Source organism: Natrix helvetica (genome assembly GCF_964273705.1).
Source record: "Natrix helvetica genome assembly, chromosome: 5".
Taxonomy (NCBI): domain Eukaryota; kingdom Metazoa; phylum Chordata; class Lepidosauria; order Squamata; family Natricidae; genus Natrix; species Natrix helvetica.
In genome coordinates, this window is record NC_138551.1 from 106,422,630 (window position 1) to 106,450,322 (window position 27,693).

The 27,693-nt window shown below is 48.0% G+C and overlaps 1 protein-coding gene across 1 annotated transcript; it reads right to left on the reverse strand.

The window, feature by feature from the left end:
• Positions 1 to 718: 718 nt before the first annotated feature.
• LOC309392681 (uncharacterized protein) lies at positions 719 to 27,351 on the reverse strand (the record flags this gene model as incomplete). The annotated part of the gene is made up of 6 exons (XM_081954109.1): positions 719 to 793; positions 1,746 to 1,784; positions 23,390 to 23,688; positions 23,799 to 23,919; positions 24,206 to 24,320; positions 27,269 to 27,351. The coding sequence occupies 6 exons, from the start codon at positions 27,349 to 27,351 to the stop codon at positions 719 to 721; spliced, it is 732 nt and encodes a 243-aa protein (XP_081810235.1).
• Positions 27,352 to 27,693: the final 342 nt, after the last annotated feature.

A 27,693-nucleotide genomic window follows, 5' to 3' on the forward strand; every position in this document is an offset into this window, starting at 1 on the left:
GTCTAGTGTGGAAATCAGAAACATAAAATATAAGCTCAGAATAAAACCACAAGACTAAAGCAAAATGAAAACAGCAGTTGTGCTTTTTAAAAACTCAAGCCAACCAAGATGAAGCTGGCTGCAGGGGAAGTCCCTTCCAAGGCTTTCCCAGGTGCTGAAAGGCAGCGGCTGCCAAGAGTGCTCAGGGGGAGACCCCAGACGAAAAGGGGTTCCCCTCATCTTAGATCCTTATGCAGAAATTGCTTCTCCTACCAGGGAGTACAACCATCCCCCCCACACACACAAACACACAATACACACAGAAACAGCCCCATCTTTCCAGGATTTCCACAGACAGCTTAAAAAAGGAAACCTAACAGTCTGCAACTTTAACTTTAGAAATAGATTTTATATCTTTGGGGCCCCTAAGCAGCTGAATTCGCCTCTCACTGGTTTGTTTCTCTTTTCCCTTTGGGAACACAGAAGGGATAGAGTGCTTCTGTGTGTTTCTTGTAGAGCAGAAGCATCAAGATTAAGCAAGATGCGTTCACCGATGCCTGCCCAAAGTTCAGCAGCTTTTGGAACGATTAAAAATAAAGTCATGTCATGACAAACGCAATAAAACTAAAGCAATTCAATCAAACGTGTGTGTGATGACTCGGGACGTGGCACAAAGGAAACACAGCCAGAGACCAGGTATGAGTCCCTTTATTGGCTCCAATTTTGCTCCCAATGTCCGTTACTCTCTGGCTTGGAGAAAAGCTCTCCCACAAACCTGCAGCAGCCTCTGGCTGTAGATACTCCAGTCCAAACGCTGTAAGCAGAATGACTGCAATCAATCACCCCAGCAGGGCAAGATAATGAGTCCAAGAAGTGAATAATTCCAACAAGGCAAGATAAGCACACAGAAGCACGGCAATGAATTCAAACAATCAAGAGGAATGCAGGCCGCAACTCTCAACACTAGGTGAATTCAGTGTTTGTTCCTGACCAATGCCCCTCCCAACTGCCTCTCCTTTAAGCTCCATCCCCAGGTGTGCCTTGTGAAGGGAATCAGGGTCCTTTCCTTCCTCGTAAGCCACGTAACCCACATTGCTCTCCTCTGTGTTCTTCCCTGCATGCCCTAGGATGAGGAGGGGCTGGGCCTTGATCTTCATTTGAACCCCCTCTCCCTTGTTCTGCATCTCCCCTGCTCTGCCCAGCCTGATTTTGCCCTTCCCCAGTTTCCTTCCCAGCCAACGGAGCCACTCTCCCGCTCTCTGTCAGCTGTTCGTCTTCCATCTCAGTGTCAGACTCCAACAGGGGTATGACACGTGTGTCTTGTGGTCAATCCCACTGGAAGGGCCATCTGGGAATGCAGGAGGAGGAGCTTGAAGACTGCCAAAATGGCAGGTGCAATGGCCTGTTTGAAACCTCACCCCCTTTTTCAGATGGAGATAAAATGGAGGACTTCAGTAAGGAGGTCCTTTTATTTATTTTTATTTATTTATCTAATTCTCCAATTATTCCTCTCCTGTCCTCTGTTATCGAGGGGAGATTTGGGCTATTCTTTTCCCCAGTGTATCTCCAACAGAGAATTTCTAATGGGAGTTGGAATATTTTAAGAAAGGCTATTTATTTCCCAAACCTCATCCACACAGATTGGCTCGTTTAGTGTAGACTTTCATTCACCGAGTGTGTACAAACTGTTCACCTCCAATACCAAAGAGTGAAAGCAGGGAGGCTGATTTTCCAAAGAAGCATTATTGATTTATTCATTGACTTACTTTTCTAGTGTTTCCAGGAGGATAGAATCTGTGGTAAACCTAAAACAAAGAAAGGGAGAAAGAAAGAAAAGAGCTTTAGTAAAAAGGGTGAGGTGGGGGGAATGAAAACCGGTTGTTAAAAAAGAACGCTTAAAGTCAGACCACTGTGACCCTCTGGAAATCCAGTGAATAAATCTTACACTCACAGGAATTAAAATGGCGAGCATCAACCGTAGCTCTAAAGTGGACCAGTGGACTTCAACTCCCAGAATTCTGGGAATTGAAGTCCACACATCTTAAAGTTGCCAAGGTTGGAGATCCCTGCTCTAAAGAGATAGGAAGATGGACTCTTCCAGGGAGCTCAAAGAAGAATCCATGGGCCCAATTCCTATCTGGGCTTCTCCATCCCTTTTCCCTTCGCTCCCAGTTTTCCCTTCAGTCCTTTCCTTACTCCTTGTTTAGTTTTTTCCTCAGTGCAGAATTACACCATAGATCCATCTGTACAACACGCATATCTCATAAACCCAGAGATGTCTACTTGTGTTTTTTTATAATGCAGAATGCACAAAAGCACCTTGAAGGATGCTGGCCTGAGGGGGCGTGAAGGATTGCATGGAACAGGTCACTTCACAGCCACTCCCTTCTTCTTAAGAAAGGGAGGCATCAGCGAGGGGACCTTGGTGTTCTTGGATCTTGGTTGTTTTCTTGCAGAGGTTTCACTGGTGATGTTACCTAGTATGGGTCATGAAAACATCTGCAAGAAAACAACCAAGCTCAGAGAGTACCAAGGACTCCTCATGTCAACCCTGAGCTACAAATATTCCCCTTTATTGGAGGAATCAGTTCTTTTTTTATTTAGTTTGTCAAACATGTAAAAGACAACAGGTATAAGTATGAATGTAAATATGAACACAGTAAATGGGTACGAATAAATGGGGACAGTAGGACAGGGACAGTAGGCACACTGGTGGGCTTACACACACACCCTTACAGACCTTTTAGGAATGGGGTGAGGTCAACAGTCTTAGGTTGAAATTATGGGGGCTTGGGGATGTAACAACAGAGTCAGGTAGAGCATGCCAGGCGTTGACCACTCTGTTGCTGAAGTTGTATTTTCTGCAATCAAGTTTGGAGCGATTTAGCTTGAGTTTGTATCTACTGTGTGTTCGTGTATTATTGTGGTTGAAGCTGAAGTAGGCATTCATGCTGCCAATATTTTTGTTCCTCCATTTCTGGGCTAACCCCAGGGATGCAGTTTCTGCCCATTCCTTGTTTGGAGGAAGGAGTGGAGGAAGAACAATAACTGCAGCAAAACTGAGATACAAAGCCCTGGACCGGTGCTTTTGAAATTCTGGCAAAGATGCCATGTGTGATGTCTTCTCACCTTCCAAATAATCAACCAGTTGTATGTATGTATGTGGTCGTCATGCCATAAAACAAAAGAATATTGGCGGAAAATTCAAAGGTAGCTGATAGAGATAACCGAAGAGGAAATAGAATTCAAACCAGAACTATTTATTTTGGTAATCATAAATGATAAACATAACAAGGGGGTAATCTACTTAAGAATGCATATTATTACGGCAGCAAGAATGGTCTTTGCCCAAAACTGGAAAAACAGGGACATTCCAAAAGAAGAGGAAGTAATTAGGAAAATTCTGATTTGTGCTGAAATGGATAAATGGACATGGGAATTGAAGAACAAAGACGAATCAGAATATTATAAGATCTGGGACAAATTGTATCGATGGTTGGAACAAAAAACAAAAAAAACCCAAATAAGCAATGACTAAGATTTATAGAATGGAGATTAGAATTATGTATAAAACTATAACAGTGAAAACGAATAAGATAAAAACAAAGCATCATGGTTGGAATTGCAATATTTTTATATTTGTAAATACGGAATAGATCAATTGTAAATAAGTATGGTGGTTATAATGTATAACTTTATATCTTAGTATGTATGGCAAAGACTTTGCCAGGACGGTTACACGGTATCCAATGTTTTAATCTGTGTTTAATTAAAAAAACTTTTAAAAAAAACAAATAATCAACCATTTGGAATCAAGAGGCTCAAGCTGTATTGTCAGCCTTGTGAGGCAGACCAGCCAGGATTCATGCCCATGGAAGCTAATTCTCCTTCATTGCAAGGTTCCATTAAATCTTCCACGTCTCAAAGAACCATTCTCATCTCCTCCTCCCCGTATCCTTTACAACCCCAAAAAACTAGGGAGGGCCCCTTCTGATCTGCTTGTCCCACCCACACACTTGCCAGGAACTGATCTGCCTTTTATCTGAGTGCTCCCTTGGCTGTGTCTCTTTGCTCTGCCTTCCCAAGGTCATTCCTACGTACTACCATTACACGTATAGCGCAGATTCTAATTAGGGAAGAAAAATACAACATGTTCTCCTTTTTAACAAAAGCTATTATGGGTGAGAGCTGAGGAATTTGAACTAGTTTTCTAAATGTAATGTTCTGGCATTCAGAGGCAAACTCAAGCAAGGATAATTGCATGGATTTATTTTTTTTAAAAAAATATCAAAGCATAAAACGCATCTGCATAAGATTTTCCAGTCTCTATTATAAAGATCATCCAGCTAAGTAGATTAATTTCCTCAGTTTCTCTAGAAATGGTTTAATCGATGCTGCGGGCATGGAAATAATCTTCAAGATAATCTTAGAGAAAGCTGTTCACCCACAACTCCTTCTTCATCTACTACATGCCACTAAGGTGGTCTGGTGATGGGGCCAGGGCCATCTGGGAGTTATGTGCTGCCTCCGGAGCCTCTGGAGTCTGACATCAGCGAGGCAGAGGAACAGGGGGAGGCTGTTCCCAGTGTGCGCATGCGCAGAGCTGCCAGGAGGCAAGAACAGTTCAGACAAAAGGGGTGACTCAGGAGTAAGGCTTGGAGATGATTGGCCCCTCCTATAAGACATAAAAGAGGAGCAAATGGACATGAGACTGCAGGAAGCAACTTTGTTCATTCTGGTCAGTTTAAACTCTGAAGCTCCATATTGACTCTGTGCTACTTGCAAAACTAATTGGCAATCAAGGGATTGTTTCAAGGGAGTTTCAAGGGAGATAAAAGAGAGTGCTTATCAGCCTTATCCCAAAAGACTGTGGCAGACTTATGTTGGACTCTTCACAAACTTTTTGTGACTCATTACAGGCTGTGAATGAACATAATTCACAGCCATTTAAATAAAAAGTGGGTTTTGGGGACTAAGCGTGTGATTTTTACTGTCTCAGGAAGCCTAGGTCAAAACATCAATATCCAGAGAAGCAGGGAAAAAACAGCACCGAATAACGGAAGGAACCCCACTTTAATCCAGGAACCACCAGGGAGAAGACCACAGCCCATCAAGACTGGAAAGTCAAGCTACTCTATATAAAACCCAGCAAGCTCCCTTTTCCCATGGAATGATGATATTGCTTGGTCTGGTAAAGAAATGTCTGCAGAAAAACAATCCAGCTCAGAGGACACCAAGAACTCTATCTGTTCTTCCCATTTTGTTCGTGATTCTCAAAGGCATTCTCACGTTATATTAATACATCGATATCAGCCAGAGACAATCCTTTGATCAAACTGGCATTCATTCAACTTTTTTCCAGAGACACCAAAGGTCCCTTCCAAATATTAATCCCACATAGAGTTAAATCTGAACCAGGGGTGAAATTCAGCAGGTTCTGACAGGTTCTAGAGAACTGGTAGTGGAAATTTTGAGTAGTTCGGAGAACCGGCAAATACCATCTCTGTCTGGCCCAGAGTGTGGTGGGAATGGAGATTTTGCAGTATTCTTCCCCTGCCATTCCCAGCAAGTCACGGCCATAGAACCAGTAGTAAAAAAAATGAATTTCACCACTGATCTGACCAGGTCCAGAGTGAGCCCATTGCAACTCCCTCCAGCTAGCCAGATTTAATGACAATGTGGCCACCTTTGGGCACTCCGAGATAGCTTGCCTTGTAACAAAGAGACCCCACTTAGATTCATTCATTCAGTGTTTTGTTTTAGTTTCATTCTTATCCTACAGCCACGATTGCCTCAGTCACAGCTGCTGTGAAGGTTTGAAATGTTTCCAGAAACTTTTCCATCTCCATCCTAAAAATCTTTTCCTAAATAACTGCAGCCTGGAGGGTGATTATCATCGGAGGAAGAACCGCCTCCCCAGAGATCAGAGACAGACTCCCACAGGCCATGACAACGGAATTGCTCTGAGCATCAAACTCTTCTGGAGAGTAACCAGGATTCCAGGATAAAGAGACAAGACACAGCCTTCTTGAATGTGTCTTCTCCGCCCTTTCACAGCTCCTAACCCTGTAGGGCTTTTGCTTTGAAAAGTTGCTGGAGAATATTATCCCGGGTAGGGTCACCTGTGGGTTTCCCTCATCCCCTGCCCTCCCCACTCCTGACCCAAGGCCCCTCTGGCATGGGAAGAGCTGCACCAACCAAGACTGGCAGCCAGCAGCTGCCGTGGGAATGCTCAAGAACCTCGGAAGCAGATCCGTGTTCAAAAAAGATGAGGAAACCCGGTCTTCCAAACCTATCATTTAAAACCCGCACAAACTGTAAATGTAGGCTGAATTCCCAACTGTGAAGCCATTTCTGAAATTTTATTATTTTTAGCAGGGCTGTTCCTGACCCCCAAACAACTTTCCCTTGGGAGTCTAAAGATAAATATCTGAGTTGTAGATTGAACACCCCACCTTAATTTCCCAGGCTTTAAATACTACTGTCATATTTCAGGCTTTCCCAAACAGATCTGCTAGCTGATCTATCAAAAGGTTCATAAGGATGGAGGGTAACTATGGAAACCTTGTACAACTACACATTTTTCCATGGCAACCAGGTCTCCATGGAATACTAATGAGTGACCATGGCAACAGCAAGTTAAAACGAGGATGTCTGGAGACAAAAATATTTCATGTCTCATTTATAGAGAAAAACTGATCTACTTACTTTATACAAATCTCCATTTCTGAAGCAAAACATAGAATCCATAACCCCACTGTGAAATGCTAAGCGCTATTTTAAGTAAAGCAGAGAGAAAAAATATCTCACTGCTGTATTAAATTAGACATTTCATATATTTCTGAAATCCTTTCAGTTACGGCAGGAGAAACGGCTCACTTCTGTGGAGCAAAATGCCTCCCATGTATGCTCCATAGGTGGAAGGTTGCCAAAGCATCTGTGGTCCAGCCTGGGATTGCAAAAGGTTTAAAAGGAAGCCAATTGGTCAATTGCAGCTGCCTGGACTCCAGCTATTTCCTGGTTCCACCCATCGCCATTTCGAACACTGGAATGGAAACGGAGAGGAGCAGCTGGCCCTTAGATTAACCCAGGAAGCAATTTGCTCCAAAAACAAAGAAAGAAGCTCTCCCCTCGCCACTGGTTCTGCAAACGTTAGCTTTGTCACCAACACTTTCCTTCCTTTCCATGATTTAAGATCTCCCTTGCTCTACTTATCGATTTTTTAAAGTGTCACAAATATATCAATCCATTCATTCATCTCCTATTTATTTTTAAAGGAACTTTCAAAAGGAGGCAGTTATATGGAGTTTCTTCAGTCCCTAAGCAGCTTGATATGCAGGAATGATCAAAGCTGCCCAAGAGGCTCCATGTTAGAAAAAATATATATACTGAACAGAATAAATGAGAACCTTTCCGGAATTCTCTGAATGCAACTGTAGACCTTCACCCTCAAGACGCAATAGGATTAGCCCTCTAATCATTTTACCACATGGCACCTGGGGAGATTACATCATCCAGCAAGAGTCAAACAAGCCTGGGACTCAAGACAACCTACAAAGTTACCCCTGCATGGCCCCATCTGACAATCAATCAAAATACATTTCTTTCACAGGAACAGGAAGCAGGTTCAAAAGCCCAAGAGAGGGTATAAATCTATCTCCCTCTCTCACCCATGTGCTCAATTGCCCAGGACCTCAAACCATGTGGTTGTGACCACCATGAAATCATCCTTCTTAGCAGCCTCCACATTTCCAGTGCCTTTTTCCCCACTTGGAACTGAACCCAGAAGGACATTTCTTCCAACACAACACAAGAAACTGCGTGCATCTTCTGTGCTCTTCGTCCAAGCTGCACAGTCAACACTGCTCTGATCTGGTACCATTTACCTCTCCCAGAAGCATCCAGTAGCCCATAAAAGCCAATATTTTTATTACAGATGTGCATACACTACCATATACTTCTTCTAAATTAAAGAAAGTCTTTTATTCATTAAGTGATACAGAGATTGATTCCACTGTAGGAAGTTAGCACCCACCCCTCTCCTAGAAGAATGAAATATCCTAGGAAATATTGAAAAGGCAGAATATTAAATTTCCCTGGATGAGAAATGGAGAATCATGTTTTTTAGGCAGGAAGCAGACTCTCTCTTAATAGTCCCCACCCTCCTCAATAGCCCGCAGCAGATGTCAGCACCTAAGAGGTAAAGAGCTAGCTGGGTCTATTCATAAGCAAATGCCCTCACCCAAGATCCAACAATGGTGGAATTAGCCCTCTACCCATCTAGCAACGGAACTCACCACATGGCACCTGGGGAGATTACATCACCCAAGCCTGGGACCAGGGGTGAAATTCAGCAGATTCTGGAGAACAGGTAGCGGAAATTTTGAATAGTTCGGAGAACCAGAAAATACCACCTCTGTCTGGCCGAGTGGGGTGGGAATGGGGATTTTACAGTATCCTTCCCCTGCCACGCCCACCAAGCCACGCCCACGGAACCAGCTATAACAAATTTTGAATTTCACCACTGCCTGGGGCACAGGCAGCCTACAAAGTTAGCTAAGACCCTCGCCCCCTGGGAGTCTGACAGCCAATGGGATAAATTTATTGTACAGGAACAGGAAACTCTAAGGCAGGGCCCAAGAGTTTGTATGAAAATATATCCCTCTCTCCACTCCATGTGCTTCTTTCTGCCCAGGATCTCAAACCACGCGTCCTGTCCACCATTAAAACCATCTTTCCAAGCAGCCTCCATATTTCCAGTATCTTTCTCCCCAATGGGAACTGAACCCGGATGGACGATTCTTCCAACACTACTAAGGTAGAATTCCATAAGACACCATTGGAAAAGATCCATTTCCTGAAACGTCTGTGTGGGACTCCCACCACCGCCTGGCTGCACACCTCCATCCCTTGGAGAGGATCATTCCTCCCACAACAGGCAAAATCTAAAAGTCAGGGCACAATTTTAAAAAATTCAACAGTGCTGCTGAACGTTGCAGGAACTGGGTATGTCTAGTTTAATAGAAAGAAGTACTAGGGGAGACATGATAGCAGTATTCCAATATCTCAGGAGTTGCCACAAAGAAGAGGGTGTCAAACTATTTTCCAAGGCACCTGAGGGTAGAACAAGAAGCAATGGGTGGAAACTAATCAAGGAGAGAAGCAACTTAGAACTGAGGAGAAACTTCCTGACAGTTAGAACAATAAATGAATGGAACAGCTTGCCTCCAGAAGTTGTGAATGCCCCAACACTGGAAGTCTTTAAGAAGATGTTGGATAGCCATCTGTCTGAAATGGTATAGGGTTTCCTGCCTAGGCAGGGGGTTGGACTAGAAGACCTCCAAGGCCCCTTCCAACTCTGCTATTATATTGTATTGTATTGTATTGAATCCACGAATTTGAATAGTAATGCCTCATGCCAGCAGTCGCTTCTTATGTCCTGCAAGTTAACGTTCTGCTTATTGGGTTAAGGACTTGCTTTCTGGAGTTGCTACATGAAGGTGAACCTATCCTAATTTGTTCCAATCCAATCCAAAAAAGCAATAGGCTGGTGTTTAGCCCCCCCCCCCTCCCAAATTCCCCCTTTGCCTCTGGTTCGATCGCAGCAAGGAGTTTTGCAGGTACAGATTCCTCTATAACAGGCGTATCAAACTCGATTTCATTGAGGGCAGCATCAGAGTTGTGTTTGACCTTGGGGGTCGTGGCCAGGGTGGGCATTGCCAGCTTGACATCACTTGTGTCAGGGGCGCCTGTGGTGGCCTGAGTGCTCTGCCAGTGAAAGCAGGCTCCTGAGCTCCGTTTTCAGCTGCCGCAGCCTCCTACAACCCTCTGCCAGTGAAAACAGAGCATGTGGCCCTCCCGAGCTCCCTTTTCACTGGCAGAGGGTTGCAGGAGGCTGCAGCAGCCGAAAACGGAGCTCAGGGGCCTGCTTTCACTGTCAGAAGCACCACGGGACGATCCTCTGCTGCTTCCAGGGTGGCAGTTGAGTGTGACACTCCTGCTCTATAACATCATGGCATTTTACCTTCTGCGGTTCTTCAGAGTGAGGGACAGAAAAACCCCTGGAGAAAACAGAAGTGAATCTCCACAGTTTAAAGCATCCACCAAGTTGGTTTTCCCATCTAGTCTCCTGACCAAAAGGAAGATAGAACACAATTACACCAATGAAGTTAGTGCCAAATCTATGGGAGCTGAAGAACCAGGAGAGGCCAACAAGGCAGGTTCAGCTGCTTCTCCCAATCCCCTCCTCCAGCTGGTCTCTGAGTGCTTGCATGAGACGAGGGCGCCCTCTGCTGTTCCTTGCCACATTATCTCCCAGCACTCAAAGCTGATCATGCTTGAAAACAAAGGAGCAAAATCATCAAAGAAGGAACTTAAGATTTGGGAAGGGAGGGAAAGAGGGAGGAAAGAAGGAAGGGAGGAAGTGTAGGAAGTTAGCACCCACCTCTCTCCTAGGAAAATGAGTTACTCCTGCATGTCCCCATATGAGTCTGACAACCAATCAGAATACAAGCTCAAATTCAAAAGCCCAGAGAGGGCATAAAACTCAGGCACTCTCAGCATCTCTCCCCTTTTTTCTTCTTCACCCAACATCTTCAAGGTACGTGATCCTGTCCACCATTAAACCATCTTTCCAAGCGGTCTCCATGTTTCCAGTGTCTTTCTTCCCACCTGGAACTGAACCCAGATGGACATTTCTTCCAACAGAAGGAAAGAAGGGAGGGAAGGAGGAAGGAAGGAAAAGATTATCTGTGTCTCTCATTAGTTTTTCTGAGTTCACCCCAAAATGGCTCAGTGTTCCCATTTAGTTATTTTGTTTATGAGAACTCTGTATATAAAAACCTGCATGATCAGTACAGGCCCTGTCATAAATCTACTGATCCAATGTATTAGGAAACCTCCATGCATTTTTTTTGCCCATGCAGTCCTGCCTTTAGTTCAGCTACATGGGCCTTGCTTGGTTGTGGCAAGTTTTCCTCTGGGGTGGCTCTTCTTACCAGAGTAGTATTGCCTGGCAGATGAATTCTCCTCACCCCCAAAGAGTTTGGGCAAGGGACAGGCCCCGTAGTCCAATAACTTAGATAGCCAACAGGCCAACATCTACAACTCAAATCTTCTGTATTCCCTCATTCAGCGGGCACAGATTGCCTGGACTGGATCTTTCCTAGCAGGCTCCAGTGTTCAGGTTTTGTGTATGACTGTGAGGCAGGCAGCAGAACTCGCCCCAGAAGAGTAGTATATCCTGCTCGCAATAATAGTGTCATAACAAGGCCAGCAGCCTGATATGGCAGAGCTGGTATTTGACTGGCCAAAGCAGATTTGACCAAGTGACTGGCCATCCGTGAATCTCCCCAGAGCGCAAGAGGCTGCCGGGGGATCTGGATCTCCTGCTATGGAAGCAAAATATTGCAGAAACAACAATGACGCTTTTTAAAATAATTGCTTTAGCCCGGTAGTCACTCAGCTGCAAAGTTTCTGAAAACATGAATGACTCACTAAACAGTTTTGGGTTTCAACTTAAAACTGAAGTAGAGTTACTTCCTGTTCAAAACCGAAATTAAGGCAGAGATAAAGTAGCTGCCACTAAAGGCAATCAGAATTCCCTTTTTAGGAGACTTTTGTGCTTTGAAATGAGGGCAGCCGGTTCTTCGGAGAACATTTGATTTGTCGGATTGGCAAAATCTCCTGAACTGAGCTTTACTCCCATTGATTAGATCCATGATGGCGAACCTGTGGCATGCACAGCTCTCTCCGTGGGCGTGTCTCTGTGTGGGCGTGTCCAGGTTCCGTCGCGTGAAGTCCATCTGTCCAGTGTGCATGCACATGATGGAACCCGGAAGAGCAGCAAGCCACAGTGCACATGTGCACCAGCCAGCTGCTCTCTTCTGGATTCCGGGGCTCCAGCACATGCACGCGCACACCAGGGGTGGGTCCCAGCTGCTGCTGCTGCCAATTCACTCAGGGACATGCTGTGTACATGCACAGTACTAAAAAATTGCTTCTGCACATGCGCAGAAGCAAAAAAACAAGATGGCAGTGTCTACGGCGCCACCGATAAAACCTGTTCAGGAGCGTGGCAGGCCGAGTTACTACCTACTCACCCAACTCAGTCCGAACTGGTAGGAACCCACCTCTGGCACAAAAGTGCTCTAGTTTTGGCACTCAGTGCCAAAAAGGTTAACCATCACTGGATAAGATGGATCCACAGCTGTGGTGGTGACAACAGCACATAAAGGGTTCCCGTGGCCTTCTTGGACGTCTGTTTTCCTTGGTCAATGATCTTCCCCTTCAGCCCATCCCAATCAGGTCCTCCAGAAGAACATGGAGGACAAGACCTTAAACTCTCCTTCCACCCCTAGAGGTGTGGGAAGACCTGGGGATGAGCAGGCGGATCTCTTCAGGGATGATGGTCTGCTTGGAAGGCTTACTTTAACCCAAGGGTGTCAAACTCGATTTCATTGAGGGCCGCATTAGGGTTGGATTCAGTGGTGGGTTCCAGAGCCCATTGCAACCGGTACGGTTGCAACGGGGCCCAGCATCCACCACATGAACGCGTGCAATGCATGCACGCAGCGCACACGTGTCCTTACCTCTTGTGATGCCTCCATGAGCCTCTGCGATGCTCCAGCTGCTTGGCGGAGCATCATGCAGGCGCCATGCGCTCCGTGTGTGTGCGCGCAGAGCTCAAATACAGGTAAGGAGCTTGGGCGCACAGGTGGGCCCTCCGGAGCACCGTACCAGAACGGTATCCGGTACTCCAGGCAGGCATCGGTACATCCATACTGGGGCGTATCGCCTGCAATCCACCACTGATTGTGTTTAACCTCAGGGGGGCAGAGTGGGTGTGACCAACTCAACATCACTCATGTTCGGGGCGCCTCTGATGACCCAAGCACTCTGCCAGTGAAAACAGGCTCCTGAGCTCCTTTTCCAGCTGCAATGGCCTCTTGCAATCCTCTGCCAACACAAATCCCGAGCTCTATTTGTGCTGGCAGAGGGTTGTAAGAGGCCATTGCAGCTGGAAACAGAGCTCGGGAGCCCGTTATCACTGGCAGAGGCACCGTGGGCCAGTCCTTCACTGTTTCCAGGGCAACCCCACGGGCCAGATCTATGCACCCCACGGGTCAGATCCGGTCCCCGGGCCTTGAGTTTGGCACCCCTGCTTTAGCTGTTCCTTCATGCTTTCTTTCTGGTCCAGCTGAAATACCACACAAGGGTGAGAAGGTGGGCATCCTGTCTAGCTTGGAGCCCTCCCCGTAAGTTTCTGGTGGGCTCCGTGCTGATGCGGAATCAGCCTTGTTCTGATCCAGCAGGCCCAGCCTTATGTTCTTCTGGGCACCCATCTAGAGACTGGGGCATTGTAAGGGAAATGCCTATCGTCCTAACTTTCCTCCTTCCCAGGGCCAAACTCCCACTGCTGCTTCCGCCCACACCACCCTGGAGAACTGGTTTCTCGTGGCTTTCTCACTCAGGAGCTGCCTTTGGATCTGCCCCAGGTTGCACCTGTGTCTTCTGCAGCCTCATTCAAATTCCCATTGAGTCATTACACGATGTAGAAAAGACATGGAGACTCTAGAAAGAGTGCAGAGAAGAGCAACAAAGATGATTAGGGGACTGGAGACTAAAACATATGAAGAACGGTTGCAGGAACTGGGTATGTTTAGCTTAAGAGAAAGAAGGACTAGAGGAGACATGATAGCATTGTTCCAATATCTCAGGGGTTGCCACAAAGAAGAGGGAGTCAAACTATTCTCCAAGGCACCTGAGGGTAGAACAAGAAGCAATGGGTGGAAACTAATCAAGGAGAGAAGCAACTTAGAACTGACGAGAAATTTCCTGATATGGAGAACAATTAGTCAGTAAAACCAGTTGCCTTCAGAAGTTGTGAACACTGGAAGTTTAAATTAAGATGTTGGATAACCATTTGTCTGAAGTGGTGCAGGGTTTCCTGCCTAAGCAGGGGGTTCGACTAGAAGACCTTCAAGGTCTCTTCCGACTCTGTTATTCTAGTCTATGATCACCACTGAATGCTGGAGAAATTCAAGTTTCCAATTAACATATATTTATCGCCATCTCCCTCTTGTTGCAAGACAGAACATTAATTTTGATCCAGTGCCGTGTAAAGAACGTTTCAGGAGCTAAAGGCTCCAATTTGGAAATAGCCAGACAAAGTCATTCCACAAAGGTAAGCTACTGTACTTCTTTGTTGAGAAACTGTCACCCTATTTCACTTGGGAAAAAAGTGAACACCAGACATGGCCTATAACGTTTTCATTTTTATCAAATGGAATAAAATTGCATGGAAATCTCTCAAATGATGCCCTTTGGAAATCTAAATCTTTTTTTTTTTTAGTGCTCTGTTCTTTTGAGAGGATATTGATTGAATTTGCAGCAGCAACAACAATGGTTTCTCTCATAGGGAATATCTGCCGTAAATTTCAGAAAAAGTAGCTATGCAGAGAAAACGAGTGGCGAGAAGGAGAAAATTACCCTGTTTCAGTGCAGGAGGAGGACTTTTGAAGATGGGAGAAATCAGTGGAGTGATCCTTCCCAGATGACAGACAAGTTGTGAAGCCGGTCAGCAATTTAAGATTGCTCACCAGTGGGAGTTTGCTGGGAAATAACCACTTCAACCTTCCCAAGACACCGTCACTATTGCAACTGATGGTTGTGTTTTTCCAAGAACTTTCTGAGTGAAGGAGTGGCCTGCAGAGCCCTAGAGCCAATCATTTCCTTCGGTGGTGGGTTCTGAATCCCATTGCAACCGGTATGGTACAACGGGGCCTGGCGTCCATGACATGAATGTGCGCACACATGTGCAGCGTGCGCATGCGTCCTTACCTCCTGTCATGGTCCATGACACATATGCGAATGATCCAGCTGCTTGGCGGAGCGTCACGCAGGCGCCATACGTTCCTTGCGTGTGCACGGGAGCGCCAAAGAGCTCAAATACAGATAAGGATGGCAGGCAGGTGGGTGGGCCCTCCGGAGCACTGTACTGGAACGATACCCAGTGCTTCGGGCAGGCTTCGGTACGCCCATACCGGGGCATACCTCCTGCAACCCACCACTGATTTCCTTCCTCTTCACCTCATTGTGGCACAGTTGCCTAAATGCTGATCATGTTGACAAGTCCTTAGGCCAGTGATGGCAAACCTTTTTGCCATCATGTGCCAAAAGCAGGGGAAGCGCGGGGGAGGGTCGTGTGTGCACATGGCCACACCCATAATTCTATGTGCCCTCCCCCCGCACATGTACATGCAACCCCCACTGCTCGCATGCATGCACGACCCCCCATTTGCCAACTTCCAGTCGGACCAGGTGGTCTGTTTTTCGCTCTCCCCAGGCTCCAGAGCCTTTCAGGGAGGCTGAAAACAGCCTGTTTCCCAACTTCTGGTGGGCCAAGAAGGCCCGAAAATCAGCTGGCTGACACGAGCATGCACAGCAGAGCTGAGCTCACGTGCCTACTGATATGGCCCCATGTGCCACCTGTGGCACATGTGCCATAGGTTCGCCATCACGGCCTTAGGCAATGCCACACCTCACCAAACACAACAGGAGGGCTGTTCATAGTGCCATGTAAGACGCAAGGTGATGCAATCGTTTGGATTCGGTTTGGGGGAGGCCTGGGAACACAAACACAGCGGCTACCTATTTGTATGGAAAGGAATTCAAAGTTGATCTTGAGGAAGGCAGGAGACACCTTGTTAGAGGAGGACTCGGAGAAAAGACTCCACAGCCCAGAGATGAGAAAAATGTGAGGAAGAAACTCACAACAACCCTGCCCTAACCTTGTTCCATATGAAATGGGGCCTCAAGAAGCCTGGATGCAATTTCACAATTCTGTTACTACACCCCAGTGTGATAGAATAGCATTCCTGGGATGCCTTTAGTGTTTCCACCTGCCCTGCCCTGAAGGCTCATTAAAGCAGTCGTATCCCTTTCTAGGACTCCTTGGCTGCTGCAGAAAGGGACCCTCTTCCAATATGCAGGCACCCAGGGGCCCTCCTAGTGGCTGACTTCCCATCGCAGGATTAGGGGGACAGTCATGCAACTGAACCTCCAGGGACTTTAACCGTGTGAATCTTTTGTTCTATCAAAAGCATCAAAGCTTGGCTTGTTTTCTTCTGACCCTGTAATCAGGATACCATAAGCAACTAAAGACAATAATAAAAATAATTCTTTAAGTTTAATGTATTTTCTCTAAAGGCACGCAAACAAACATACACACGAAGTCAGGGAGCAAGAAATTAACACTTTGAGGGACCTTAAATACCAGATCTTTATCTCCTCAAGAAGGTGACTGAGAATTGTATTTGCCCAAAACTGGAAAGCAGACAAAATCCCATCAGAAGGGGAGGTAGTAAAGAAGATATTAGACTGTGCAGAAATGAACAGGTTGACATTGAGAATAAAGGACAAGGAGGAATCAGTGTACTACAGGACATGGGGGCAATTTTATGATTGGTTAGAAAAGAGATACAAATAGAAAGAGAAAGGAACAAAACATGAAATAAGTATCTCAGACGACACATGATTAAAATAGGGAGAGGGGAAATAAGAAAATATCAAAATGTAAATATACAGGTGGAAAAATGGTATGAATTGACATATGTTAAATAACAATTATAAGAATGTATATTTACAAAAAAAAAGGTGACTGGATTTCAGACCAACTGGCAGCCTAAAGAAACACTGCAAAAATAAGTGTGTGTGTGTGTGTGTACGTGTTACGTCTTCTAGTCCTGACAACTACATGACATTTGCCTTTGCTCCCTTATTTCTAGGGCTGAGAGGTAGTGGCTGTCTTTAACTGCTGCACCAACCTGATTTTCTAAGTCAGGGGTGTCCAAACTTGGGAACTTTAAGACTTGTGGACTTCAACTCCCAGAATTCTCCGGCCAGCATGGCTGGCTGGGGAATTGAGTTGTTCTAACTTTTGATTGGTGGCTGATTGGTCATGGCATGGCTGGCTGGGGAATTCTGGGAGTTGAAGTCCACAAGTCTTAAAGTTCCCAAGTTTGGACACCCCTGTTCTAAGTCAACATATTACTTTAAAAGCATGCAACATCCTCCACATTCTCTTTAAAACGTTAATTCTGGTGCAGTTTGCAAGCTTTTCAACCAGGGCACCCAAGTTTTTCAGTCGGGGCTCCTTGTAGCAGAAGAACCTTAGACAGGTGACTGAGCTGCAGCTAAGGCGCAGCAGAAAACAGCTGGGCCTGGCTCTGCCCTGAATCTGGAGCAGGTGCTGGGGAAGAACAAAAAGGAAACTATTATCTCAGAAAAGAGCAAAGCGGATGAGAGGGAAACCTCAGCATTCCTCTTGGAGTTTAAAATTGACCCTTCTCTTCTGCATTGGTCTTCGGACCAGGAAGCTTTATTTTGTTTTGCTCTCCAGCTTCCAAACGCATCCGGAAGTAGGATGAATCAAGGAAGAAGCACGCAGACAACAACTGCAGATTTCTCATTTTTGTTATCCTGCCAGGAATCCTTTGAGTTGTTCTAACTTTTGATTGGTGGCTGATTGGTCAAGTTCTAAATCAGCTCTCCAAGAGTTTCTGTCCTGATTTCCTGGTGGCGCAGTAGTTAAGAGTGCAGTACTGCAGGCCAGTTCTGCCAACTACTCTGGCGCCAGCCAGAGGTGGTATTTGCTGGTTCTTTGAACTACTCAAAATTTCCGCTACCGGTTCTCCAGAACCTGCTGGATTTCACCCCTGTGCTCTAACTGTCATCCCATACATCCATCTTGTTTTACCACAACCCTACTCTTCTTTCCCTCTCCTTTTCTCCTTCCTCCTTTCTTCTCTCCTTTCTTCTTTCCTCCTCTCCTTTCCTTTTTCTTCTTCCCTTTCCTCTCCCCAACTCCTCTTGTCCTCCCCTTCCTGCCCTCTCTCCTACTCTTACTTCCCCTCCATGTCTTCCTCTCCTTTCTCCTTTCTTCTTTCCCTCTCCTTTCCTCTCTTCTCCTCTCCTCTCCTCTTCCTTTCTTTTCTTCATTCTTCATTCTCCCCCTTCCTGAGGCCAGCAGCTATCATCCCAGGTGGAATGTGGAAGCAACGGCAGTTGAAAAACCTGCTTTCCTGGGGGCAGGGGGGAGGGACTTGTTTCAATATTGAATTAAATTTCTCAGTTTGATATCTTAGATTCCTATCTTGCCTATCTTCTCCAGGAGTGGCTTGCTGTGCTTGAAGGGACATGATTTAGTACGAAGTACACAATCATTTCAGAAGGCTCCATATCAGGGGTCCCCAAACTTGGCAAATTTAAGACTTGTGGACTTCAACTCCCAGAATTCTCCAGCCAGCTCTGCTGGAGAATTCTGGGAGTTGAAGTCCACAGGTTTTAAAGTTGCCAAGTTTGAAGCCCTCTGCTCCAGACTATTGTGAAAGATTTTCTTCTTGAGCAACGTTTGAAAAAGATGCATACACAAATGTATTAAAGCAACAATGCACAAACCAAGCAAAGTTGAGATTGCTTCCAGACTGTGATGGGACAAAGGGAGGAGAGTCACCTTTAGAGAACTTTCCTTTTTATTATTCAAAGTTTTATTTATTTTTAAAGTAATTATGGTATGTTAATTGTAGAAAAAATTGAAAGAAATGCTAAGAGAACATTCCTCTGGGTATAAATAAGTCAACATGAATTAGTCACTTTGTGGACATAGCTACAGGCAAGACCAACCTTGTCCCAACAAGGAGGTCACCCTCCACACACAGACACACAAACACACCCAGGAGCAACCCAAACAATGCTCAGAAACAGCCCTGCCCCATCAAAGGCCCTGATGGTGTCTTCCTTGGGTGCTTCATCATCTCTCTGATGAGGATCTTCAGTATGAGCATGGAAAAGAGTCCTTCTGCATTCCACCTTCTTTTCTCAGTTTGGTATCTTAGATTCCTATCTTGCCTATTGTCTCCAAAAGTGGCTTACCATATTTTTTGGAGTATAAGACGCACCTTTTTCCCTCAAAAAAGAGGGTGAAAATCTGGGTGCATCTTATACACTGAATGTAGCATTTTTGGCCTCCCAAAATCCCACCCCCTTCACCAAAATGACCGTGCATTGCCTTTAGGAGGCTTTCGGAGTGCTCCTGGGGCCTAGGGAGGGCAAAAATGAGCGAAAAATGGGCTGTTTTAGGGAGGTCTGCAGGCTGCAAAAACTTTTTTTTAATTTGCCTATTCAAAATCTTAGTGCGTCTTATACTCCAGTGCATGTTATACTCCAAAAAATATGGTAAATGGATTCTCCTTGCTGTGCTTGAAGGAACATGATTTAGTACAAAGCACACAACTGTTTCAGAAGGCTCCAGACCAGGAGTCCCCAAACTTGGCAACTTGTAAGACTTGTGGACTTCAACCCCCAGAATTCTCCAGCCTTCTCCAGCCTCCAGGCCTTCAGTATCTCCTGAGCATAGAAAAGAGTCCTTCTGCATTCCACCTTCCTATCCAAGCCCCACCAGTGCTGGATGCTCCTTTCCTCCCTGCTCTAAGGCAGGAAAAGGAGGAGGATGCTTGAGCCGCAAGGGGGAATGGAGGACAGCAGGATGGCCCACTTGGAAACTGAGAGCTCCTCAGGGCCCCCATCAGAGAAACAAGCCCCACGTTGGAAGGGAAAACAGAGGAAACCCCTCCCTGGAACTCCTGGCAAAATCAATCTATTTTGTGTACAGAACTGAGGTGGGTTACTTGCACCAGTTTGGTGGAACCGGAAGTGGAAATGGTGACTGGGTTGCCGAACCAGTGGGGACAGCATGCTCGCCATGCCCCTGAAACTGGTTCCCCGGTTGCTGCAACATCTTTTTTTAATGTTGTGCACCTGCACAGACCTATTTATAGGCAACTACGCACACACACGTGAGTGAAGCAAAGGCACTTGTGCAAATCGTGTGTGCATCAAACCGTCAGTAATGCCTGCAGAAACCCACCTCTGGTAGAGAACATATTTTCGCAATGTGTTTTGTTGTGCATAAAACCAACTGGGGTTTTGCGTGTTTACATCCTACTCTCAACTTTACATACCTCTAACCAAGCATGAATTAATACCTTGAGGCTGTTTATAAGAGAGCAAATCTACATTAGATGAGAACCAAGCAAATTTCATGGGAAAAGCAGGTTCTGACATAGGTTAGGCTACAGCGCCACTATGTGGGAAGAAGCAAAAGTGCTGACATTTAAAAGCTTGGTCAGGTTTCTTCATTTGCTAAAAGTTTCTTTTATGAAAAACGTGTTTATTTCAAAATTACCTTTCATGCAAAAAGGATTTTTTTTCTAAATTATGTTTTATGGAAATATATAAGATATATATTTAATATATGTTTTTCATAAAGCACATGTATTTCCCAATGACTAAAAGGAAAATGTCACAAAGGGACTTGGGATCCTATAAGCTCTAAGGTTTAAATAATAAGACCAGCACATTTCAAAATGCACTCTCTATTTAATTTAGGAGAGACCGAGTGGTCCAACATTGGGCAAGGTCTAAGGAGACGGGTTGAAGGCCCCGTCAGGCACCGAACCACACCGGTCACTTTCCACCAGACAGTTCCTTTATGCCAGGGGTGTCCAAACTTGGCAACTTTTACCAACCGCCTTGAAAGAGGCGGTGGTGAGACCCCTGCTCAAGAAGCCTTCTCTGGACCCAATGGAGCTAGCAAATTATCGTCCTGTCTCCAACCTTCCTTTTTTAGCGAAGGTTGTTGAGAGTGTGGTGGCTCAGCAGTTCCCGCGTCACCTGGAGGAAGATGATTATCTAGACCCGTGCCAGTCCGGCTTCCGACCCGGTCACAGCACGGAGACGGCCTTGGTCGCGTTGGTGGATGATCTCTGGAGGGCAAAGGATGGGGGTTGTTCCTCCGTCCTTGTCCTATTAGACCTCTCGGCGGCTTTCGATACCATCGACCATGGTATCCTATTGCGCCGTCTGGAGGAGTTGGGGATCGGGGGCACCGTATTGCGGTGGTTCCGCTCCTACCTCTCTGGCCGGACACAATGTGTGTTGACAGGGGAGCAGAGGTTGACCCCGAGGCCCCTCACTTGTGGGGTCCCACAGGGGTCGATCCTCTCGCCTCTCCTGTTCAACACATATATGAAACCGCTGGGCGAGATCATCCGTGGTTTTGGGGTGAGATATCATCTGTACGCTGATGACACTCAGCTGTATATTTCCACCCCAAACCACCCCAACGAGGCTGTTGAAGTGATGTCCCGTTGTCTGGAAGCCGTGCGGGTCTGGATGGGTGACAACAGGCTCAAGCTCAACCCCTCCAAGACAGAGTGGCTGTGGCTTCCGGCACCCCGGTACAACCAGCACATTCCATCGCTGGCCATCGGGGATGAACAATTAGCCCCGGTGGAACGGGCACGCAATTTGGGCGTCCTCCTTGATGCCCGGCTGGCTATGGAAGATCATGTGGCAGCCGTGGCGAGGGGGACGTTCCACCAGGTTCGCCTGGTGCCCAATTGCGACCCCTTTTGGACCGGGAGGCCCTGCACACAGTCACTCACGCGCTGGTGATGTCTCGCCTGGACTACTGTAATGCTCTCTACATGGGGCTCCCCTTGAGGTGCACCCGGAGACTGCAGTTGGTCCAGAATGCAGCCGCGCGGGTAATTATGGGGAGATCGAGGTTCTCCCATATAACACCGCTCCTGCGCGAGCTGCACTGGCTTCCTGTGGCCTACCGGGTGCGCTTCAAGGTGTTAGTTACCATCTTCAAAGCGCTCCATGGCATAGGGCCTAGTTACCTGCGGGATCGTGTCCTGCCCCATACATCCCTGCGACCCATTCGCTCACACAGAGAGGGTCTCCTCCGGGTGCCGTCCTCTAGAGATTGTCAGAGGGCGGTGCCCAGGAGTAGGTCCTTCTCTGTGGCGGGCCCTACCCTTTGGAACGACCTCCCCCCAGACATTAGAACAACAACTGATCTCCGCTCCTTCCGCAGTAAACTGAAGACCCACCTGTTTCGGCTAGCCGGCCTGGCATAATTCGACAACTTTTCCACCCCTAGGTCATTTTTAATTGTCAATTTTAGTTTTTAAACTATTAATGTCATTGGGGTTTTAACCTTGTTCAGTATTGTAATTATTTATTTATTTTTTACCTCCTCTGTATGACACTGTGCTGACTGTTACTTATGTACGTCGCCCCGAGTCCCTGTGGGGAGAGGGGGCGACTAATAAGTTTAAATAAATAAATAAATAAATAAACTTTAAGACTTGTGGACTTCAACTCCCAGAATTCCCCAGCCAGCTGGCTGGGGAATTCTGGGAGTTGAAGTCCACAAGTCTTAAAGTTGCCAAGTTTGGACACCCCTGCTTTACGCCCAGCCCATCTCGCAGTGTGGTTGCTGTGAGGGAAGAGAACAGTGGCATACCCTGCCTGGAGAGCCTGAAGGAAAGCAGGAGATATACTGAACTTGGGTGAGGTTTAATTACTCCAACCACCCAGCCACATTTGGGAAGATGCCATAACATGCAGGGAAATAAGTCCCATGTTTGTTAAGGCTCTTTCTCCCAGGGGCCATTAAATCGCCTACCAAGTCCTCCTCCTCCTCCTCAGCCCTGAGATGACTGGGCTCTGATTTTCTTTGAGCGCTGAACACCCTTCTCAGCCCCTGAGGTTTCAAAACACTTTTCCTACTACAGGCTTTGGAGGGTTCAGGCTCAGATTTCAGCCCTTTTCTGCCCCAAAGGGAGAAGTCGCCCATCGCGCCTCTCCCAGCCCAAGACGGGGGGTGGGGGTGTTCGTTAAAGGAAAACTGGGGATCCCTTCCAGCTGTTTCCAGCCCTGGGAACCCCGGCCATCTGGACGCTCCGGGCGGGGCCGCTTTGGCGGAGGATCCCCAGCGCCTCCCTCCCTCCCTCCCTTGGCGGCTGAGCCGGCTTCTCTCGCTCTTCCCTCCCGCGCCCACCTTCCAGCCACGCCGGTCGCCCGCGCGCCTTGGGCCTCGGAACGGCCACCTGGCGGGGCCCCCGGAGAGCCTCCCGGCCGCCAGTCAGGCGGGGAACGTTCTCGGTGCCTGGGTCTCCCCTGGGCACCTGAAGGCTCCGCTCCAGGTTTCGCCTCGCCCTGCAAGCGGGGCTGGCGGGAGGAACGGACGGGGAACGGACGGGGCCCACGCCTTCGGAGGCGCCGGCGGGCAGGACCGGGAAGGCGCCCTGCACGGAATTCCGCCCGGCCCGCCTTCGCCCGGCTCTCCGGGAAGCTCCCCCTGGCCGCAGAGGCACCACCGGGCGAGGAGAGCCCAGGCACGGCCAGCCTGACTCCCGCCAGAGCTTCCCGGAGCGTCGCTCACACGCGCAGCCCTCGCCCAGCGGCCGTGGGAGCCGGGAGCCCGCAGGGAGCAGGAGGGCGGCGAGGGGCGACCCCGGCTCCCTTGGCCCGGAGGATTCCGGGGAGGGCGGCTCACCTGCTCGGCGCCCGAGGCCATGGCCGCGTCGGAAAGAGCCGCCGGGAACCCCAACGAGCGCGGCCGCTCCAGCTCCCGCCTGCCCGGGACCAACAGGTGGTGGCGGCGAAGGCAGCGGCGACCTCCGAGCGGTCGCCAGCAACCGGCAGATCCCAGCCGGGCGCCCCGCCCGAAAGCGAGGGCGTGGCGTGACTGGCCCGGCCCGGAGAGTCCTGGCAGGGCTGGGCGCCCATGGGCAGCTCCTCCGTTCAGCCCGGCTGAAGGGCCTCGGGGGCGGGCAGCGGATGGGCTGCTGCTCCCTCCTCACCGGAGGTTCCCCTGAGGAAAGGAACGGGGGGGGTGTCGCCCCCGACGTGTCCCTGGTTAGCGAGACCCTCCCCAGACCTCAGCGGAGCCTCTGCCTGTTTACAACCAGTCGGGAATTCCCGCTGGAAGCGCCGCTGGTCAGGAGGACCTGCCGCGTTTTGGGCTGGGGTCTTCAAGGTGAAGCTCCAAGCTCTCCGAGGGGGCGAGGGAGAATCCCCGCCTGACTGACGAGGTTGCGGCGCCTTTAACGTTGCACCTGCTTTGTTTGTGGCACCAACCCAGATCAGGTTACCTGCCTAGCTACCAGCGCCAACAAAAGAAGCCCCATTGTGCTGGGCTCCACTGCGCCCAGCTGGGCAATCCAGAAGCAGAGAAGGGCACCTGCCTTTCATCAGCCACCTGCACCTGGAATTGGCAGGCAGGGAAGGAGATGCTTTCCTCCCCCCCCCCCTTTCTCAGAGCACCCTCCGGTCTACTCCTTTAAACAAGAGGGGAGATGGAGGCCCACACCTGCCGGGTTCCCACGTGGGAGGGGCTGCTTTTGCAAAGCACAGCTTCATTCTTGGGGAGGAGCACCTTGGCCAGCTTCCCAATGGAGCCCTTGTCTGGGTGGCTCCTCCAATATCTTGTGCAGGAAATCAGAAGAAAATAAAATCTGCCTGAAAGTTTCCGGGATGAGAAGCAGAGGCCAAAAGGGCTGCACAGGTCCCCCCTCTAGCCCTGCACAAAACAGGCAAAGCAACCCAGGAGCCACAACCGCAGGGAAGACGGAGGGTGGGCTCTCCCTGCATTTCCAACAATGGGTGTGTGTGTGTGCAGCGTAGATTCTGGCTGTGTTGGTCTTGTCCCAAAGCAAAGAAGCTGGGAGGGAAGGTCTGTGAGTCCTTCCTTATCCTGCAATCCACCTTCAGCAGCCTCCAAAGCTCCTTTGGTGCATTTAGAAATAAATGTGCAGGCCGTAATAATATGCCAAGAGCGGAGGATTCAGACAAGGACTGGAGCCTCTTTGGAGCAGGAGGAGGCTGCCGCCCAGGTGAACCACAACTTCCCCAGAGCCAGGCAGAATGGAAATGCAGGCCTGAGGGGAAGCGGCTGATGAAAGGATCCACCGGGCTGTAATTGGCACCTGGATGGACGGATATTGGACTTTGAAAGTGTCCTGGGGGAATTCTCTCAGCCTCACCAGGGCTTCCTTTGCTAAACACCCCTCTTCCCACTGTCGGCAGACTGCTGTGGTCAGCAGCCATCCCACGTCCCCAGGCAGAGACGCTGCTGGGTGAGGCAAATGTCCCTCAGCCAGGCAGGAGGGCCAGTTGAAGACAGAGTGACGGCACAGGGCTGTGATGGGAAACGGCACCAACTTTGCCATTTGCATTATTGTATCATGCTGCTTGTGAGGACACCCCGAGGCCCTTACGGCAGCACCACAGGTGGCCCTCAATTTAAGACTGCATTAGGGGCCAGATTTCTGGCAGTAAGTCTAGGATCCCACGTGACCACACCGATTTTTACAACCTTTTTTTCTGTGATGGATGTTAAGTGAATACACACACGTTCAGCAAATGCCACGGTCATGAAGTGCAAATCTATTGTCTTGAATGGGCATATTTTGCCTCAAATGCAGTCATGAAATCGTAGACGTGTGTGTGTGTGTGTGTGTGTGTGTGTGTGTGTGTGTCCTGACATATTATGACTGTCAGAAGTGCTTTGTGCTCTAAGAAATAGGGGGAATATTAGTGTACACATTTTATATAATAGAATAAAAGCAATAACCAGGTGGAAAGATTAGAGGTTGAAAGATGGCATTACTAAGCATGCTCAAATAATATTGTGATTGTCATTACAATGGCACATTGAAACTCTGAACAACTAAATAATAAAGGACTGTATCTTAATACAAGGGACGTGGTGGCTCAGTGGCTAAGACGCTGAGCTTGTCAATCAGAAAAGTCAACAGCTCAGCAGTTTGAATCCCTAGCGCTGCATAACAGAGTGAGTTCCTGTTATTTGTCCCAGCTTCTGTCAACCTAACAGTTTGAAAGCACATAAAAAATGCAAGTAGAAAAATAGGAACCACCTTTGGTGGGAAGGTAACAGCGTTCTATGCACCTTTGGTGTTGAGTCATGCTAGCCACATGACAACAGAGAACATCTTTGGACAGCCGTGGTTCTTCGGCTTTGAAACTGAGATGAGCACCGCCCCCTAGATTCGGGAACGACTAGCACATATGTGCAAAGGGAACTTTTACCTTTATATCTTAATAAAAATATGTGTATTAACACTAGGATTACTTAAGTTTTACCAATGTAACAAATATTATTGATATCATTATTATTCATATCAAAATGAACGATACCCAGATACCACACTCTTCATGTATTGATGTTGACGTGTATAACCTGTTTCCCCGAAAATAAGACCTCTCCAGATAATAAGCCCAATCAGGCTTTTGACCACATGTGCTAAAATAAGCCCTTCCCGGAAAATAAGACCAAGCACTTATTTCAGGGGGTCAAAAGAAAATAAGACCGTCTTATTTTCAGGGAAAGTATGTATGTATGTATGTATGTATGTATGTATGTATGTATGTATGTATGTATGTATGTATACAGACACAGACACACAGACACACACACATATGCACAAAGTGCTTTGTGCTCTACATGCTGTAAAGGTAACTCAACATTTCCAATATTAGGCTAACCTGCAATTTGCTTTACCACAGATTTTAGAAGTCCCCCCCCCCCCCCCCGCAATGTCTTGCCATGAACCACAGGGTCCTGGTCTCCTCCTGGGCAGAACAGCAGCCGAAGCAAAACCTGCTGGAGAGCCACCACACCGGCAGCTCTTTCCCAACTCCTCTCGGTTTGCGCAAGGGAGAAACCACCCATTGGGCTGCATGGTTCAGCCTCTCCCTTCCGAGCCTCCCTGCTGCTTCAGCTCACAGGTGCCTCTCCCTGTCCTGGGCATGCAAAAACACAGGAACAGGTGGAGGTGGAAGGCCTTTCTCTCATCCGGAGGATAAAAGGAGCGGATGGAGGACAGATTGTTTCTTCTGCCTTGTATCCCTAAGGCAGGGGTGTCAAACTCGATTTCATTGAGGGCTGCATAAGGGTTGTATTTGACCTAGGGGCAGGGGGGGCATGGTGGGTGTGGCCAGTGTGACATCACTCGTGTCGGGGGCACCTGTGATGGCCAGAGTGCTCTCCCAGCTAAAACAGGCTCCCAAGCTCAATTTTCAGCTGCCACAGCCTCCTGCAACCCTCTGCATGCGGCCCTCCCAAGCTCCGTTTTCATTAGCAGAGTGTTGCAGGAGGCTGTGGCAGCCGAAAACAGAGCCCAGGAGCCGGTTTTCGCTAACAGAACACCCCCCCCCCCGAGATCAAACACAACCCTGATGCGTCCCTCAATGAAATCGAGTTTGACTGTTTCCAGGGTGGCCCTATGGGCCAGATGTAAGTACCCCACAGGCTGGATCCAGCCTTGAGTTTGTCACCTCTGCTCTAAGGGTTCAAATGTCGCCCAAAGGTTAAACAGTCGATTCAGAGCAATTATCGGGGTTGCTTCACTACCTTATCAAGGGCAAACCCATTGTGATGACCACCAGCTCAGGTGACTTCAAAGGAGATGAGGATTGGCTACTTGGACTTTCCATGGCTCTAGAGAGGCCTCCAGAAGCAATGTAGTCTTGCTTGCTGAGGACAAGCTCAATCTCCCCTTGAGAGCAGAATGAGAGCCGCCCCTACCAGGTATCCTCTGAGCAAAGACCCTGAGAGGCTTTGTCTGGAAGGACACATCGACCAATGCTCAACTTCCTCATGCTGGCAGAAGCAACCCAAGGGCCTGACTGCGTGCAACACAGAAGCACGCATGAAGCCCCTAGGCTAGGTTTCTACCTATCCCAGGCTCCCGTGGTTGGCTGGTTGGAATTCAGCATGCTTGCAATCACTACCAGGGTAAGATAGCAATAGCACTTAGATTTATATACTGCTTCATA